The sequence below is a fragment of the Amphibalanus amphitrite genome, unplaced genomic scaffold (genome assembly GCF_019059575.1).
Source record: "Amphibalanus amphitrite isolate SeventyFive unplaced genomic scaffold, NRLGWU_Aamphi_draft 000927F_arrow, whole genome shotgun sequence".
Lineage (NCBI taxonomy): Eukaryota > Metazoa > Arthropoda > Thecostraca > Balanomorpha > Balanidae > Amphibalanus > Amphibalanus amphitrite.
Window position 1 is genome coordinate 138147 of NW_024882421.1, and position 15764 is coordinate 153910.

General features: G+C 48.6%; 2 protein-coding genes across 2 annotated transcripts; both read right to left on the bottom strand.

Annotated features, from left to right (window-relative positions):
- Window positions 1-962: 962 nt before the first annotated feature.
- On the bottom strand, window positions 963-4973 carry LOC122368146 (5'-AMP-activated protein kinase subunit beta-1-like). The gene is made up of 2 exons (XM_043341815.1): window positions 4868-4973; window positions 963-2798 (listed from the first exon to the last, which is right to left on the bottom strand). The coding sequence occupies exon 2, from the start codon at window positions 2771-2773 to the stop codon at window positions 1883-1885; it is 891 nt and encodes a 296-aa protein (XP_043197750.1). The 5' UTR covers window positions 2774-2798; window positions 4868-4973; the 3' UTR covers window positions 963-1882.
- Window positions 4974-9519: 4546 nt separating this feature from the next.
- LOC122368143 (N66 matrix protein-like) lies at window positions 9520-12665 on the bottom strand. The gene is made up of 4 exons (XM_043341813.1): window positions 12510-12665; window positions 11242-12210; window positions 10371-10785; window positions 9520-9537 (listed from the first exon to the last, which is right to left on the bottom strand). Exons 2-4 carry the CDS (start codon window positions 11571-11573, stop codon window positions 9520-9522), a joined length of 765 nt encoding a protein of 254 aa, XP_043197748.1. The 5' UTR covers window positions 11574-12210; window positions 12510-12665.
- Between the last annotated feature and the right edge of the window lie 3099 nt (window positions 12666-15764).

The following is a 15764-nucleotide window of genomic DNA, read 5'->3' on the forward strand; positions in this document are numbered from 1 at the left end:
TTTGTGTCATCTGTTGTATTTACATTTATGAAAGCGAAATACCAGGTCTGATTTACACTCCTTAACAAACTTCTGCTGTTATCTCTTATCCTCGCACGAATATCACTCAGACGACTGTATTTCAAATATTCGACGCGATGGACGCGATTGTGATTTGATTGTTATGATAGCCGATAATATACCTTCCGCATGCCATCCTCATTTGCAAAGTGGGCTACAAAATGTGTACGTTTTTAGGTCTCGCGCCATACAGCCGGATGTGCTCCTTCCCAGCATTATGATGGATATTCCACGGGTCGTGGACGGTGGCATTTGAACGCCGTTCCGCCACTGCCTATCGGCCGTTTCGGCCGCCTGGTGTGGACGCTACCTGATACCGTTGGCGGCCGTGGCTGGACCACTACCGGGACAGACCAAGACGGCTGGTGGCCACCGCACCAGAACGGTCCGATCGTCACCCCGAACACCCGCTGTGCCAAGGGCCAATTGTAGCGCGCGACGCGGGCAAATGAGGCGCACCAACTAATCGGTAACCCGCCGATTGAAACGAGCCGTGAGGTCCGGCCGAATTTTCCTCCAGACAGAAAACTCTGTATTGTATTTGTATTTGCGTTTACATTTAAAAGCGATCCACATACAAAGTGCGTGTCGATTGCTGCTCTGAGAATTAATGTTCTTTTTTCTTAGATACACGTATTTAGTTGATGCTTCTGAATAGACGGAATGACGATGCTAGAGCCCGTCCAACGCTGATTTTGCTGCGTAGGTCCTGAACACTGTTCGATGGTGAGATTTTTAAATTGTCAATCTAATTTAGAAGCGGCAGTTTAGCGTGTCACATGTCGCTGGGACAGCAAAGAAAAAACTGCACACTTCGTGCCTGCCCAGCGCGTGGCTAATAGTAAAGTGATCTAGGCGCGATGATTTGAGCAGACGGCCATTCACACCCGAAACGATCGGTATCATCGTGTAATTCATCCGTGTATTATCCAAAATGTCTAAAAACACATGGCACACAACTGTTACGCGCGGCAAAATCACAGGACACATCATTATTGGTGCAAATTGTATAGGGTACTTCGGTCACCTCGAGACCTTATCGGTGACAAAATAAACATTTCTACAATCTGAATACTACACCGTCAATACAATGCCACATATTTGTGCACGGAGGGCAACCGTGGTTACCCGTCGCTAACATTGGCACAGTAGGCGGCACCAAATTTGTTCACTGATCGAGGCACCATTGCAATAAATTCGCCTTATTCACTACGCGTAACTAAACGGGGACGGCAACACAAAGCTGACATATAGCCTCCAGTTACAGCATTCGGTGGAATGTTAGTAATACACAGCAGGAGGAATAATAAACTAAAAAAGGCAAACATTAAGTAATATATGCCACCGCCACCAAAACGCGCGAGTTATAAAATCAGTAGAAAGATGGACAGAAGTGAGACGGAATCGACAGGGAACCCAATGTTCAACCCACCACCACAGCAAGGTCAGATGCAGTGCAAGAGTGCATAGCAAGACCGCTAAAATATTCTTAAAATACGCGTCTCAGCCAGAGTTTGTGCAGTGTGGTTATAGTGACGACCGTCAATCTATAACACCGTGCCACGATCGAAGGCTGCACGCCCACTAGCGCCCTCTGCGCACCTCTCGCTGTAGGGCGCGTCCGCAGCCCGCTCCCCGGCGCTCGCATCCAGCACACATCAGCTACGTCGTACCCGACCACGACACCCCCGATACCGCGCACTACTTCTCGGGCTCCTCCACCCCACTGCGCCGACCCGACCCACCGCGGCGGCCGGCCGGGCCAGGCCCGTCTGGGCCTTCACCCCTCGGCCTTCACCTTGGCAGGCGAGGTAGGGAATTCCTAGATGGGCTTGTAGAGCAGAGTGGTGACGTACTTTTTGCGGTAGCGGTGGGTGGCGCTGAGCACCATGACACCGTCCTTGATGCTCAGAGCGTACAGGTGGTTAAGCATGACGTGGTTGGGCGCTGGCAGCAGCGTCGGCTCCATGGAGCCAGGCGTGTCCTTGTTGAGGATCACCTCCAGAAGATGCGGCGGCAGTGCCGGAGGGTGGTTGGGCGACGACGGTGCCCACGGCTTGGGCTGCGGCACTTCCTGGCCGTACTTACCCGGCGGAGAGCCGGACAGATCACCGCCAGCCGACACGGTCTCCATGTTGAGCGCGTCACACGCCGTGAAGTCAGAGAGCTTCACGGTGATGAAGTTGCGCTTGTCGCCGTCGGTGACGGTCGTCGGCTCGTTGTTGTCTACCATCCACTCCCCATCGATGAAGAACTTGTACTCGTGTCTGCCCTCGGGCAGGTTGACGATGCTCATGTGCTCCGAGTCTGTGTTGCTCTCGCTGCGGGCCATCGGCACCGGTTTCCAGCCGGTGAAGCTGCCGCACAGCTGCACGTTCTTGCCGCCCTTCTTCCACTGGATGACGACCGGCAGGCGGCGCTCCTGCGGGCCCTCAGCCGGCGGCTCTGGCGTCGCGCGCGGCACCGAAATTGGCACCGAGCGCTGCGTCATCAGCGGCGGGTGGTGCGGCGGCACGACGGCTTCGATGCCGCTGAACCGGCGCCCCCTGTGCTCGGGCAGCACGGGCGCGCTGCCCTCGTGCGTGGCCGACGAGTGGCGGCGACGGTCGTGGTCCCAGATGAACGGCGAGTCGGAGAACCGGCCCACCGGAGAGGCTGAGCCGCTGGCCGTGTCGCCAGACCGGTGGCGCTCGCGGTTCTGGGCGTTACCCATCCTGCCCGGCTGACAGCGTCACTGGCTGTGGGCACACAACACACGGCAATGGTTACTGCAAGGGCGAAACGTGAACAGACCCAGGCCTATTGGATTTAGTTACAATGCAATAGCTTGGGCCAGCCTGTACAACCATAAATTTGATAGGAATTCAATCTAAAACAATATAAATGGAAGGCATTGTGTGGAACAAATTTCGGATCTGAGGAACATAATAAATGTCACACCTATCTAAAAACAGCATAACCTGACCTGACCCAACCTTATCTTACACCTTATCTAACCTACTAAGACCTAATCTGAAGTATCATTGCCTTTTGCCTAGCATATGATGTCTGTGTGTGTACCCATAAGTAGATATAGTGGTGGTCAGGAATAGATCTAAGACAAGCAATAGGTACCTGAGGTAAATTTTCAGGTTCAGTTGACAGTTACCTTGTAGTTGGCTTCATGCTGTAGCTGAAGCCAACTGTAGAATGCCTTAGCCTGAGAATTAACTTCATCTTTTGCCTAAAATCTCTCCTTTGCTCTCTGCATAAGGACAGAGACCTTGTCTTCATTTTCTTCATGAAAGGAGACCTTCATCCTCCCAATAATCAACTCTAATTTTACTCTTCAGCACTGGATTATGCACCTACTGGTGAAATGACAACGAATGACACATTTACCTAGCACACCTTTGCTGCAACATGACTGGTCCTATTTTCTACTTCCAAGTTCTACAAGTAGGTATCTTAAAAAGACAGATTCTGAAGAGAAATGGACCATGTAAAGGCTTCAAATAGATTAAACTGGGGTCTAAAGACTTCATTGTGCCATGGTGGCAGACACAGAGTGGCAACTCTGTATGAGATAGATGCTACTGATGAACAAGAGAAAGAGTGAAAAGCACAATGCAATGGTTAATAGACAAAATAATCACAAGTAGGTGCACTTGCTGATCCAGAAGAGTGGTCTTACACATTGGAGGAAGCATACAAAAAAAAAGTTATTTCCTCTTTTTGCACACTATAAAAACTGGACAAATTGGCAAAATAGGAAGATGAAAGGAAAGGACACATCCTTCTAAGCTTAAAAGTGAGATCACCCATCAACACTCCTGAGTTATTATACTTTCTACACAAAACATTCATAAGTTACAGCCAATCACCCATTATTTCAGGTAAGATGAGTTTATGCCAGATAAGGTTAGGTCATGTTGATCAAACATGTTGATGTTAGATTAGGTTTTTTATTTCTGCTTAGTGTACCTGCCTTTTTTAGGAGTAAATGTTTGTTTGAACAGTTTTCTAGGTTAATATGATTTAGGCAATATTGGGTGGTATCTTACCTATCATTTTTGAGCCTAGGGTGCAAAAAGATGATTTCACCCAAGAAGTTTCTGCAAATTCCAAAAACTCCCATTCCTATTTGTCATGCACTCTTGTGCATTTTAAACGTTAACACAACCTTTTCCTCATAAAAGTTGATCACCTAAAAGTTGTGAAGTTGAAGTTTCCTTTTTATTCTTTAAAAACTGTACATTTTCATTGATTTTGACTGCCACGGGGGCATTTACCCAAAATGCACCCACTGGATCCATCAGTAACTTAGAAGGTGGAAGATGACCCATAATAAAAAGCATTGTGCGACACATTAAATATACATAAAATCTGTAAACATGAATTACGTGATCAGTAATTGGCATTAACACAGCAGTTGTGCCAGCTTTCAACAGATGTTTCATGTCATTCAAAGTCTTAAACAACACAACCTAAAACAGGAACCATCGTTTTAAAGGTATTTTCGGTATTAGTAGAGCAAACGTCACACGAAGGTTTTCCAACCAAGGAGAGGCGCTATGCCTGGCCCTGGAGGTACTTCTTTCTAACAAAACCTAAACAAACCTAAACCTAACTTAACAAGATGCTCAATTATATTGAACCTAGCATCAGCATCTTGATCTAAAGGTCCAAAATCTGAACGCCTATTGCAATAGACTTTAGGCTAGCTAGAAGATTAGCTATGTATTGCCTATTGCCTTCTTTGCAGCTTTGAATCAACGCTAGACCTTTGAATTAATTTTTCAACAATACAAGCAGCCTTCTCACCTACCTGTCAATATAAAATTTAAACAAAATGGGCGAGAAAACGCGACCACAATTGTCACAAACTCATTTGCGTATTTTCCTCATTCTCTTCTCAAGGTCACATCGCGTATATTCGGATGCAGTATGAGTAGAGCATGGGTCCCGAAAAATTCTTCAGAAACTAGAGAAATTCTCGCGGCCACCGGCATTTAGGCGATCTGCTCGTGCTTTTGTCACTGGAGCGCTTCTTTCACGGAGATTGCGCCGGCCGCCTGCAACGGACGAAAAAATACTCGGCTTTGCAATCCGGCTGATCGTGGGAAAATACGGCCGGAGGTCTCGGCTCTATGCAGGTATACCACCGGGAGAGATGTATTTATTGTATAGTATATACCACTGGCTCGATGTATAGCCTGCAAGTTGGCTTTGGTGCAAACATGTCAAACAGGGTATAGGGCGGATCGATGTAAGCAAATCAGTCAGACGTTCAATTGACAATTTCCGATTCTTATTCGATAATTACGAGTCTACGACCAATTATATTTTATTTTGGGAAGTGTTATTGGGACCGGAGCAATAAAATCTCATTTTCCCCTGTCTCCTTACCTATCTCCCAAACCCCTTGCTCACGATCATCTTTCCTCTCTTTAGGTATCAGTCTCCTTCCCGTCCTCCCCGAGTCTCTTACAAGTAATATCCATATCTCTAAGTCTTTTCCTTCATCGGATCCTCCTTTCTCTCACCACCCTTCTCTCTCTCTCTCTCTCTCTCTCTCTCTCTCTCTCTCTCTCTCTCTCTCTCTCTCTCTCTCTCTCTCTCTCTCTCTCTCTCTCTCTCTCTCTCTCTCCTCTCTCTCTCTCTCTCTCTCTCTCTCTCTCTCTCTCTCTCTCTCTCTCTCTCTCTCTCTCTCTCTCACCACCCTTCTCTCTCTTTCTTTCTCTCTCTCTCTCTCTCTCTCTCTCTCTCTCTCTCTCTCTCTCTCTCTCTCTCTCTCTCTCTCTCTCGTCCGTCTCTCCGTCCGTTCGCCCGCCCTTCCGTCTCTCAGTCCGTCCGTCCGTCCGTCCGCCCTTCCGTCTCTCAGTCCGTCCATCCGTCCGTCCGTTTCTCCATCCGTCCGTCCATCAGTCACTCTCCGTCCGTCCGTCATCAGTCTCTTCGTCCGTCCATCCGTCTCTCCGTCCGTCCGTCCGTCTCTCCGGAGGTGCAACTTTTCCCAAATAGTTCTTGGAACGTCACACAGTATATCGATTTCGAACCCACATATTACATAGAGGTGCAACTTTTTCAGGTCCCAATGTTCACCACGTCCAACGTTCTAACAGGTCCCAATTTTCCTGCCTTTTGGGTCATTGACCTGACCTGGAAGGTCAACCGATGACCTATGACCTTAAAATTGGGTATCATCGGCTTCCTCTCGTCACGGGCAACACGCTGGTTTTTTTCCGCGAAGCTCTAGCTTGATCAGGAGCGAAACGGCAAGGGGTTATACCTTATACGTTCGCGGCTGGAAAAAAACACCTATACGGGCGAGTGTCAAGTTGAAAGTATTAATTTGGTTCAAAACGATGATGTAGATAAGTTAGTTATTTAAATCTAAATATCCTATGACGAGAGCGATGGACATTTTTGGTATGCAGTGTTATCCATTGAAAACAGGTCAAAGCTATTGAGTTTTTAATTTAGTGGTCGCCGCTTACTAATCATGCGGCATACACGCCGCACATAACCGCCAATGCCGCAACGCAGCTTAAATTTCGAAGTAAGCATTTAGTCTCACCCGCATTCATATGGTACCCGTCGTGTGTGTCCGAGAATTTCTCTAGTTTCTGAGGAATTTTTCGGGACCCATGCTCTGCTCATACTGCATCCGAATATACGCGGTCACATCGGCGCTTACACAGGCTCGTCAAAATGGACACATATTCATTGGAGGACAATCATTTGAGAGGACACAATCATTGGAGGACAATACAATTATAATGCTTGACATATTCATTTATCATTGTACGAATGGAAAACACTTGAGATATTGGTAATGGTAATATTTATTGTGTTGGATTTTGTGGTCCATTACATATTTCGAGTATACCTATCTTTTACCTATGGAGACATACCTACAATATTTTTGCTTCTCGAATAGCGATTTAGGTATTATCACCATTGCGATTTCATTCTAAAAACGAAAACGAATCATTTCTTCAAGCTGCAAATCGTTTCGTTTTAGGTTTACTGGGGTCTGGGCCTGCATTTTCTCCGAGTTTTAGTCCTCGTATTTTAGAGGGATCGAACGAACCCCTTCAGTTGCCTGTAGGCCTGACAGCTCTTCTCGCGAAGGTCTTTTTTTCGGTCGAAAATGGCAGAACATGACGTCATTCTGACGTCGTTTATGGCCAACCTATCATAGCCTCTGGATTTTTTTTGTCACGATGTGTAAAATTGATGCCCTGAGGGGTCCTGAAAGTTTAATGGCGATATCTCCAGCCGTTTAGGAGATATCAACGGAAAAGGACAGGGGGGCCGTTTCGCCCCCCCCCTCCTACGGGGCGCGGGTTGAGCGGTAGGCTCGTATGATTGACAACTTGTAACAGTCCGTCTTGACCACTTACCAGAGTGGTCCGCCTTCGACCAGTTACCGTCACGTGGATGAGTTATGACCAGAACTAAAGCCAGAGTGAGCACCTGGTGCCGTATCGGTATGAAGGGCGCACCACCCTTTTCTGTACTTGCGGAACGTCATTGGCACGGCATCCTCCACGGCGTTACCCGAGGCTCCTGAGGTCACCGCTGGCACCCGGGTCACTGCTGGCACCGGGGTGCAATGATCGCCAGCCGGTAGCCAGCTCCCAGATCCAGCAGCGGCGCTAAGCCTATGATAATCTGTGGGAGTGCCTGTGACCTCCTTTGTCGCGTTGGAATCTAATTTTGTTGGCCGTCATCACCAGCATGAACCATTTGTCACCCAGGGCAATCAGAGCTCTTACCAGCCTGTAAACGATTATAGAATGAAGTACGAGTCACTGCCTCTGCAAGTCAGTTTTTTAGGACAGACGATGAAAGGGCACTTTGGTAGGTATTTGCAAGTGTGTAGGTACTGACGTGACTGCGGCTAACGATCGTAAGTGCCGGCGGGGTACTGCATGTAGATATACTGTGTAATGTTTATCTGCATACATAGGTATGTGAAGTCCGTGAAGAGCACATTGGCGCAAGCAAACGTGATAGGGATCCTGGGAAAACGATTTTTTTTTTGCATAATCACTCTATCGTCCGGTCCTGGGTCACGCGCCTCGTCTGACAGTGACCACATGGCCATGTTTCACGATACGCTGCTACCCGACGCTACCAGGCACTGGCGCTCCGTTTTCCAAGGAAACGTTAGCCAAACTGCCTCCAGTTTACTTACATTTCCATGAAAACCGAAGTGCAATATCTGTTAGGCACCTTGTAGCTCCGGGTAGCGACGTATACAGTGAGGCATGGCCCAGGTCAGCCATGTTGAACTCGCCACCATCCTGCCGGTCTCGAGAGTCCAGCAGCCAAACTCCGGCCAGCATGGCCCAGGTCAGCCATCCTCAACTCTGCCAATGCATCCTGCCGGTCTCGAGAGTCCAGCAGCCAAACTCCGGCCAGCAGCCGCTAGCTGCGGCGCCAACGAACCGCACCTGCATATCGGCCCACAGCTGGACTGGAGTGGCCGACATGGAGTGGCGGTCTTTGTGCTGCGCGTGCTTATAGTGACGACGACCGGTTGTGTCACGGCCACGTCCTCCCGATAGTGCCGCTCAGGAGGTCTTTCAACTCGTGACTGCAAGCGGTCCGTACTGGTAATGATCGGTTCGGGACCTCTTGAGGGCCTTTCGAGTCACGAGTGACAGCTTTGGAACGCTGAGTGGGTCACGATCAAGATTGAATGGCGTCAACCTTGCACTGCCACGATCCCTCTTTCTCTGGCCAGTGACGGCAGTGATCACTCGTCGAGGCGTGGATATGCCAGTGACGACAGTGATCACTCGTCAAGGCGTGGATATTGTGATCGTGATACTGATAGAAAAAAAAAACTGAAAGCTGAGCGATCGGTCGAAGGAATCCTGTCAAAAGTTCTTACACGAGTGACCTACGGACTACAGAGCATGAGAATGAAAAGTGTTTCGTCAACCGTCACAATTGTTACTTCTATTATGCGTTTTACCTATGGTGCTTTGTTTATGTTTCGTTTACATTATCCTCAATTTTAGAGTGGGGTCTTCAGGTAAATTGCAGCGCTAGCAGAGCTGGAACAGACAAACCGATAGAGATCTGAGCCGATGCCCATCGCGACGCCGCTTCTCCCGTCCCGCAAAAATATCAGGTTTCGGGGATAAGGCGTTATGCGTATGCATAGAAGAGAACGTGAACAGCGTCTTTCCCCCTGTCCCTTAGCCAATGACTTTCGGCTGAGTAATGATTCAATAACAGCAGGCGTAGGTGGACAGAATATGTCTTGATCATTCTTTGTAAAGCGGTCCATCACTGTTAGCTCCGCAGACAGCGAAGAAAGGACCCAAACACACAAGCATCACTGTATTATTACCAAGGATCTCACCAAACGCCTTTTACCTATGCATAACTATGAAAGGTTACAACATAGTGAGATCACCCTGTAGTCGTCTGTCATGTCACGATACATCATCAAACAGGTTACTTGATGCAGGCCACCTGTCATATACACCTCACTAGAGGGTCAGCATTCATAGTCATCAGTCATCGCAATTACATATACCCTTCATCAGCAGTAAATAAAGCACCATATGCCACGAAAGCAGGTCCGCACACCAGCTCATATCCATTATATCAGCTGTGCAGCATACACCATCACGAGGGCAGTTGCTGCCAACCCCGCTGTCTAGCTGCCGAGGACCCTTTAAGCCTGTCCTTTTCAACATCATCATTGAATGCTTAGGTGCAGCATTGTTCGCATACAATTGTGCATTAGCGCGAAATAAAATAACCAATTTGTATGGGCCACTTCGAACTTCAGGGAAGTATCAGTCAAAATACTTTCTGTTCAAACATAACGCTTAACGAAACTGGAGCCCGGATGACCGCAGTCTCCGGGTGACGCATGGGCTCAGGCAACTTCCTCCCAACACGCGAATTTCATGCGCATTGCGTATTTAGTATTGCGAGCCAGCATTATGTAAGGGCCAATGATATTTGTGTGGGATGGCGAAAATAGGGCATCAAACATCAACATCAATAAGTCATCAAACGGCTACCGCCCATGCAGTAAATACTTCTAAGAACATTAATAAGCAAAACTAACAAAATAACCCCCGTAACATCCAGCATCACTCAAAGTTTCTTTTTAGCTCCCTTTGCACTGCAATTTAGCTCCTCACAAGCTATTTGTTATCTCCTTTTGTTGCCACCGTTACCATTGTTCCCATTGTTTCCGTTGTTTCCATTGTTTCCGTTGTTACCATTGTTTCCGTTGTTACCATTACCGTTGTTACCATTGTTGCCATTGTTCCCGTTATTCCCGTTGTTGCCGTTGTTCCGTTATTCCCGTTGTTGCCATTGTTCCCGTTGTTGCCATTGTTGCCATTGTTCCCGTTGTTGCCATTGTTCCCGTTGTTGCCATTGTTCCCGTTATTACCATTGTTTCCGTTGTTGCCGTTATTTCCGTTGTTACCATTGTTTCCGTTTCCGTTGTTAGTGTTTGTATTCGTGTTTGTGTTATCACCACCCGTGTTGGTGTTCATGGAGTTGTCGGTTATGGTGGTGGTGACTGTATTCATGCTGGTCTGTGTGGCTGTGTTGGTGTTTGTCGGCGAGTTGGTAAGGGTGATGGTGACTGCGTTGGACAGGTTGTCGTCGTCGTTGTTGGTAAGCGAGGTCGTGCCTCCGGCGTTGACCGTGACCGCTCCGGAGCTTCCGGTACTGGTGGTGGTGGTGGTAGTGGATCTGAAACAAAGAAAACAGGATACAGTTAGAGCAGAACGAGGTAGCTCGAGCTGAGTTACCAAACACTTGTAGCATGTAGCTCTCACCAACCAAGTGGTTGTCAGTTATCTGATGGTCGTGCGAGTGGCCCTGCCTCGAGAACATAATTGAATAATTTACTGAATGATTACATAGATGTATGATTGAAGGGTGCCCGTGGCTATGACCATTGCCCTGATCTGTGAATGATTTCATAGGCGTTATAGGCCCACAACCTAAGTCCTAAACAGGCATGACAAGTCCAACGTATTCAAGTAACCTAGCGAGTCTCGTTCGCTGTATTCCGACACTTCTAGTTAACAGCTCACAACACAAAATTTGTCGTTTAGGGAAGACATTCCTATCGCCACCGTCTAAAACGGCTCTGCAGCTGCGTGCGTCACACTATCAAAAGTTTTCCCTATAAAACAATCTTACCTGGAAAGACCGAGCAGGTAGACAAGTCCCAGCGCTGGTATCCAGAAGCTGGTGCTGAGGAACTTTCCCAGTGCGCTGCCATGGAGGAGGCCGGTCTTGTACCCATTTTTCGGTCTCACGTGACACTTGCAGACCTTGGTATTGACAGCGGCAGGAGCGTAGCCAGAAGATACTCGTCGCTGCTGCCGATGCTCCTTCTGGTAGTAGTTCTGATATTGTCTCTGCAGCTGATCGTTTCGCTGAGTTCGTGGCGTGTCTGACCGATCCTGAGCACCAGCCGATCGGCGAGCCGCCATCCATCGGCGCAGGCCGTGGAGCCTCCTGGACATCATCCTGGGGAGCCCAGACCGCACTCTTCACCCTCGACCACAGCCGCCCGGCTCGGGAGCTCGGGCGGTTATGGGGACGAACGGGGCCCACTCGGTTTGAATGACAGGATTAGCCGTATCAAAACCATTCGAGTCATCACGGATACTTTGTCGCGAGCCCCCAGATTCATCGGTGTAGTCTACGTAAACTGAAGGTGAGTTGTTCTCCACACCAACACTATAGAATGACGCCGGTGCTACTGGATTTCTGAACCATTCATCGCCATGACTACGCCGGACAGTCTGTGTCTGCTGGGTCATCCGCTGCAGGTCCGTGAGGTAGGCCAGTGTCACAGGACGAGTCCTCGACTGGTCGTCGTCGGTCGTTGATGGCACCGACCTCCGGACCCTGCCTGGAGAGGTCCACCATCCCTCAGGGATGTCGTGGGAATCGAATGATGCCTCGCTATCGCCACTGACGTCCCTGATCGCGGCAGTTTGAGACTGTTCGCGATTTGCGTCGGCTGTTCTCCGGTTTGCGCCGGCTGCTCTCCCGTTTGATGCCACCCGGATGAGAGGCCAAACACGTTGTTCATTGGTATAAAGATGTTTGATTCGGTTTTGGAAGCAGCAGCCAGGTCAATGAAGTCGGCAAGCACGTCTGAAATGAGCGACATCATGTCACAAAGTGAATGACATCGTTATGGGTTATCGTGCGCACAAATGTCTAGATTAAAATAAGAACATTATCGTCGTCGAGGTCGTTATACTATGTAAATACAGTGTCTCTTTTCGAAGCGCTATAAACGCTACTTATAGTTATCAAACGCTACTTGTTCTCACTCAGCAATCCATTATTTTGCCCTAAAGTTTGCTTGACTGGCTATTTTATATGCTGCCGCCTCCGGCCTGAGTCTGATTTTCACAAAAGACGTTAGCTCACGGCTGGTGGCAGCTCACCTGGGTCGAGCTGTTTGATGACATTCTCCAACTGAAGACACGTCTCAGGGCTGATGACCTCGGTTAGTGTATCGCAGACAGAGCTGGGACCAGCTGCTAAGTTTCTGCCTCCAACGGCGGCAGGCCCCATCCAGGCAACGCTGGCCGCTAAGACGGCCCAGAGGATAGTGGCGGTCGCCTGAGGCAGACAGTTGATATCTTAGTCACGATAGAGCAGGTGAACAAGTAAATAGCTGTATGGAATACAGCATGCCCATGACGTTGGCACCTAAAAGCAGCACCGTGTCCATGATCCATGGTCTACGATTTCCTGGTATACCTCCAGAGCTCTAGGACTTATCACACCTGTGATTAAGTGAACCTATTCCAAACGTTCGGGAAATTTGCATCAGATTATTCATCCAACCACAACGTTCAAACTAATTCAGTTCATGGCCATTCAGCAGCAAAGAACACAACTGTTTTTTTTCTTCACAACATGGGCGTGCTTCTGTGCCTATTGTGACTCGACCTCCATACATGATCCTAATGACAGTCAGCCTTTGACAGACATGGACTGACCTTCAGACCTCCGCTGGCTGCTCCTGGCTCTTCAGATCCCAGGTCATCTGACCTGGCACAAGCTCGGTAACACTGGTCGTTACGTTCCAAGTCAGAATCTTCATTGTTGAATGGAACTAAGCCCCTAAAACAGCAGCAACAACAACGCTAGAGTGAAGGACATGCACCAATGCAAGATCAACTTCTCAGTTGTGGCATGGTGATTGCCGATTGGCATACATGAATATGAAATACGAAGAAGCCACATTTGCTCTATCAAACCCAAACGGTGCTACTTAGCCCTCGCCCTTCTAGGACCCGGGCTAAGTATGTAGAATCGTTTTGAAAGAAAAGCATCAATTGATTTTGAATCGCCGACATAATGCTTAACAGCTTTGTTTTTACTGTTGCAGAAGGTAAAACAACTGTTTTGACCTGACGTGTGAACTCATCGGTAGCACTTTACATGTCAACGAAACAAGATCACCAGTCAGATCATTTACGGAGTATTTAATGATTTTTTTCTTTTAAATGATTGCTCGATACGGATAATCAGCTTAGAGGTTGCCGAGGCAGCAGAGGGACCGAAACGTCCCCCTTCCTCCTTCGGCAGGTGGGGTCCGGCACAAGCCCTAAGGAACACTGATGACAATGCCTCGCTCGGTTGTAGGTAATGTAATATTCAGCTAGTAGAGGTGAATATTACACTGATTTTTAACCTTTGACGGCGAATTGGGTTGTTCGCAAATTGGCAGATCACTTGCACTTACCTTATAAGGTGGTACTGAGTTAGAGCCTTTATGACATCACTCAGATCCTGTTGAACTTGTTCGGTCACGTCGCTGGAAGGGTTGTCTGCATTCGTCTGAAGACGCGGTTCAATAGCTTTCGCGGACTGCGATGCATCCTGTGGGTTCCAGTGGCGAAGACTCGAACGCACCATTGCAAGACTATCAGAATTTTTATCAGTTATGTCTTGAATATAGTAGTTGATTCCTGAGCTAAGATTATGACGGAGTTGTGTAAGCCAGGAGCTCGTCTGAAAGCCCGGCTCTGATCTATGAGCTGGTTCCAGTCCTGAACTATGATGCGCGCTGGCTCTTGGAGCATCAAATGGCGAGTTGAACGTTGCGCTGCTGCTGTACGACCTCTGCTGTGGACCTGTGTGCCGGCCGGCGCGTTCTGCCGAATCACGCTGGTTGACCGTCGCGGACGCCGCCCGCGGAGAGGATTGTGTGAATGCGCGCTGATCCTCGATGGATTCGCCCGACTCACGCGACCAAACTGCTTGGCTCGTGACACTGTTCCTCTGGGATTTGTTGTTCCCAGCTGTAACTGGTTCTGCCTGGTCGCTCCTGCGCTGAAACTCGCGGGCTTTGCTGTTATGCACCGCATAATACCTTTGGTTGTTTCTTGGTGCAGTCGTCCGCCATGCTGCCTTTCGCACTTCTTTTCGAGGCTCCCACGAATTTAGGCTCGGATGAATCCCATTTCTGTTTGAGATGTGAGCTACGTTCCTGCTATTTCGCGTTTCATGACGATCTTCTCTATATCTCGAGGTAGGATGCGGTAGCGTAGTTTCTCGTTGGGAAGCTTTCCATGTGGCATTGAGCTGCGTTGTGTTTTCCTGGAACTGAAGTGTATGGAAAACACTGTTGTTTGTCCGTCCATCTGACATCGCGATGCTCCTTCCAAGCTGTTGAGCCTCAACAGAGGATACATATGATGAAGGTGACCCTCGACCATCATCCGTTCTCCCTCCGGGCGCCGTCCGCCATGTGGCAAGCGACGTCCTCTGACCTGTGGCATTCACAGGAACAGAGGCCGCCGGTGCCGGCAGCAGGAGCGGCGAAATCAAGACACAAATGACAGGAGAGTCGGCAGAAGTCGCAGCAGAGGACGACCTCTAGGTGGCCGCCGTAATCTCGCTGCTGAATGAGCCTCGGCCATCTCCTAAAGGGCTGGGTCTTCTCCGGTAATCACTCAATTTCACTCTTTGTTGGTGACAGCCGCCCCACTTTGGCGACCTCCGCAGCAGATGTGAACCGACTTTACAGCGACGTCCCTGCAGAAAGAGAAGATTGAAATGTTAATATCACGCAACGGATGGCAACTCTACCATTATATAACGGCAGTCATGTATCATAATTACTGAGAAAATAAACGAGTCTTGGATTTTGGGATGACGATGCATAAGTTTGCAAACTCTGACGCATACCGACGTTTTCACAGCCGCTAACGCATAAAAGGGCCGATGCCTCCTCCCCCTGATGATTACTGATCTGATCGATTAGTAGATAGATTAGTAGATTGATTAGTAGATAGATTACTAGATATATGCTCGATTACTGATCGAGGTAGAGCTTCACTAAAAAGCGAGCGCGTGGCTCGCAACTCACGAGACAAAGTCGATGGTGCAAGATTTTAACGCCTTTGGTCATTGGTTTATGGCTGACCTTCCAGGTCAGGCCAATGACCCATATGTCGGGAAAAGCGGGGTCTGCAAGAACTTGATAAAGAGAGGTTACTAGAGGGTATTTTTGGATGTTTCTTTTGAATCTGGCAATCGTTTTGCTAAACAACGATGTACCTATTTGTGCGTTTGAGTAGGTCAGGTCAGGTCAGGTCAACCACGAGGGGTTCCACTGGGTATTCATTACGGAGCGAGCGAAGCGAGCGGAGTCTTTCCTTTGATTAACGGAAATTTCTGAGTAT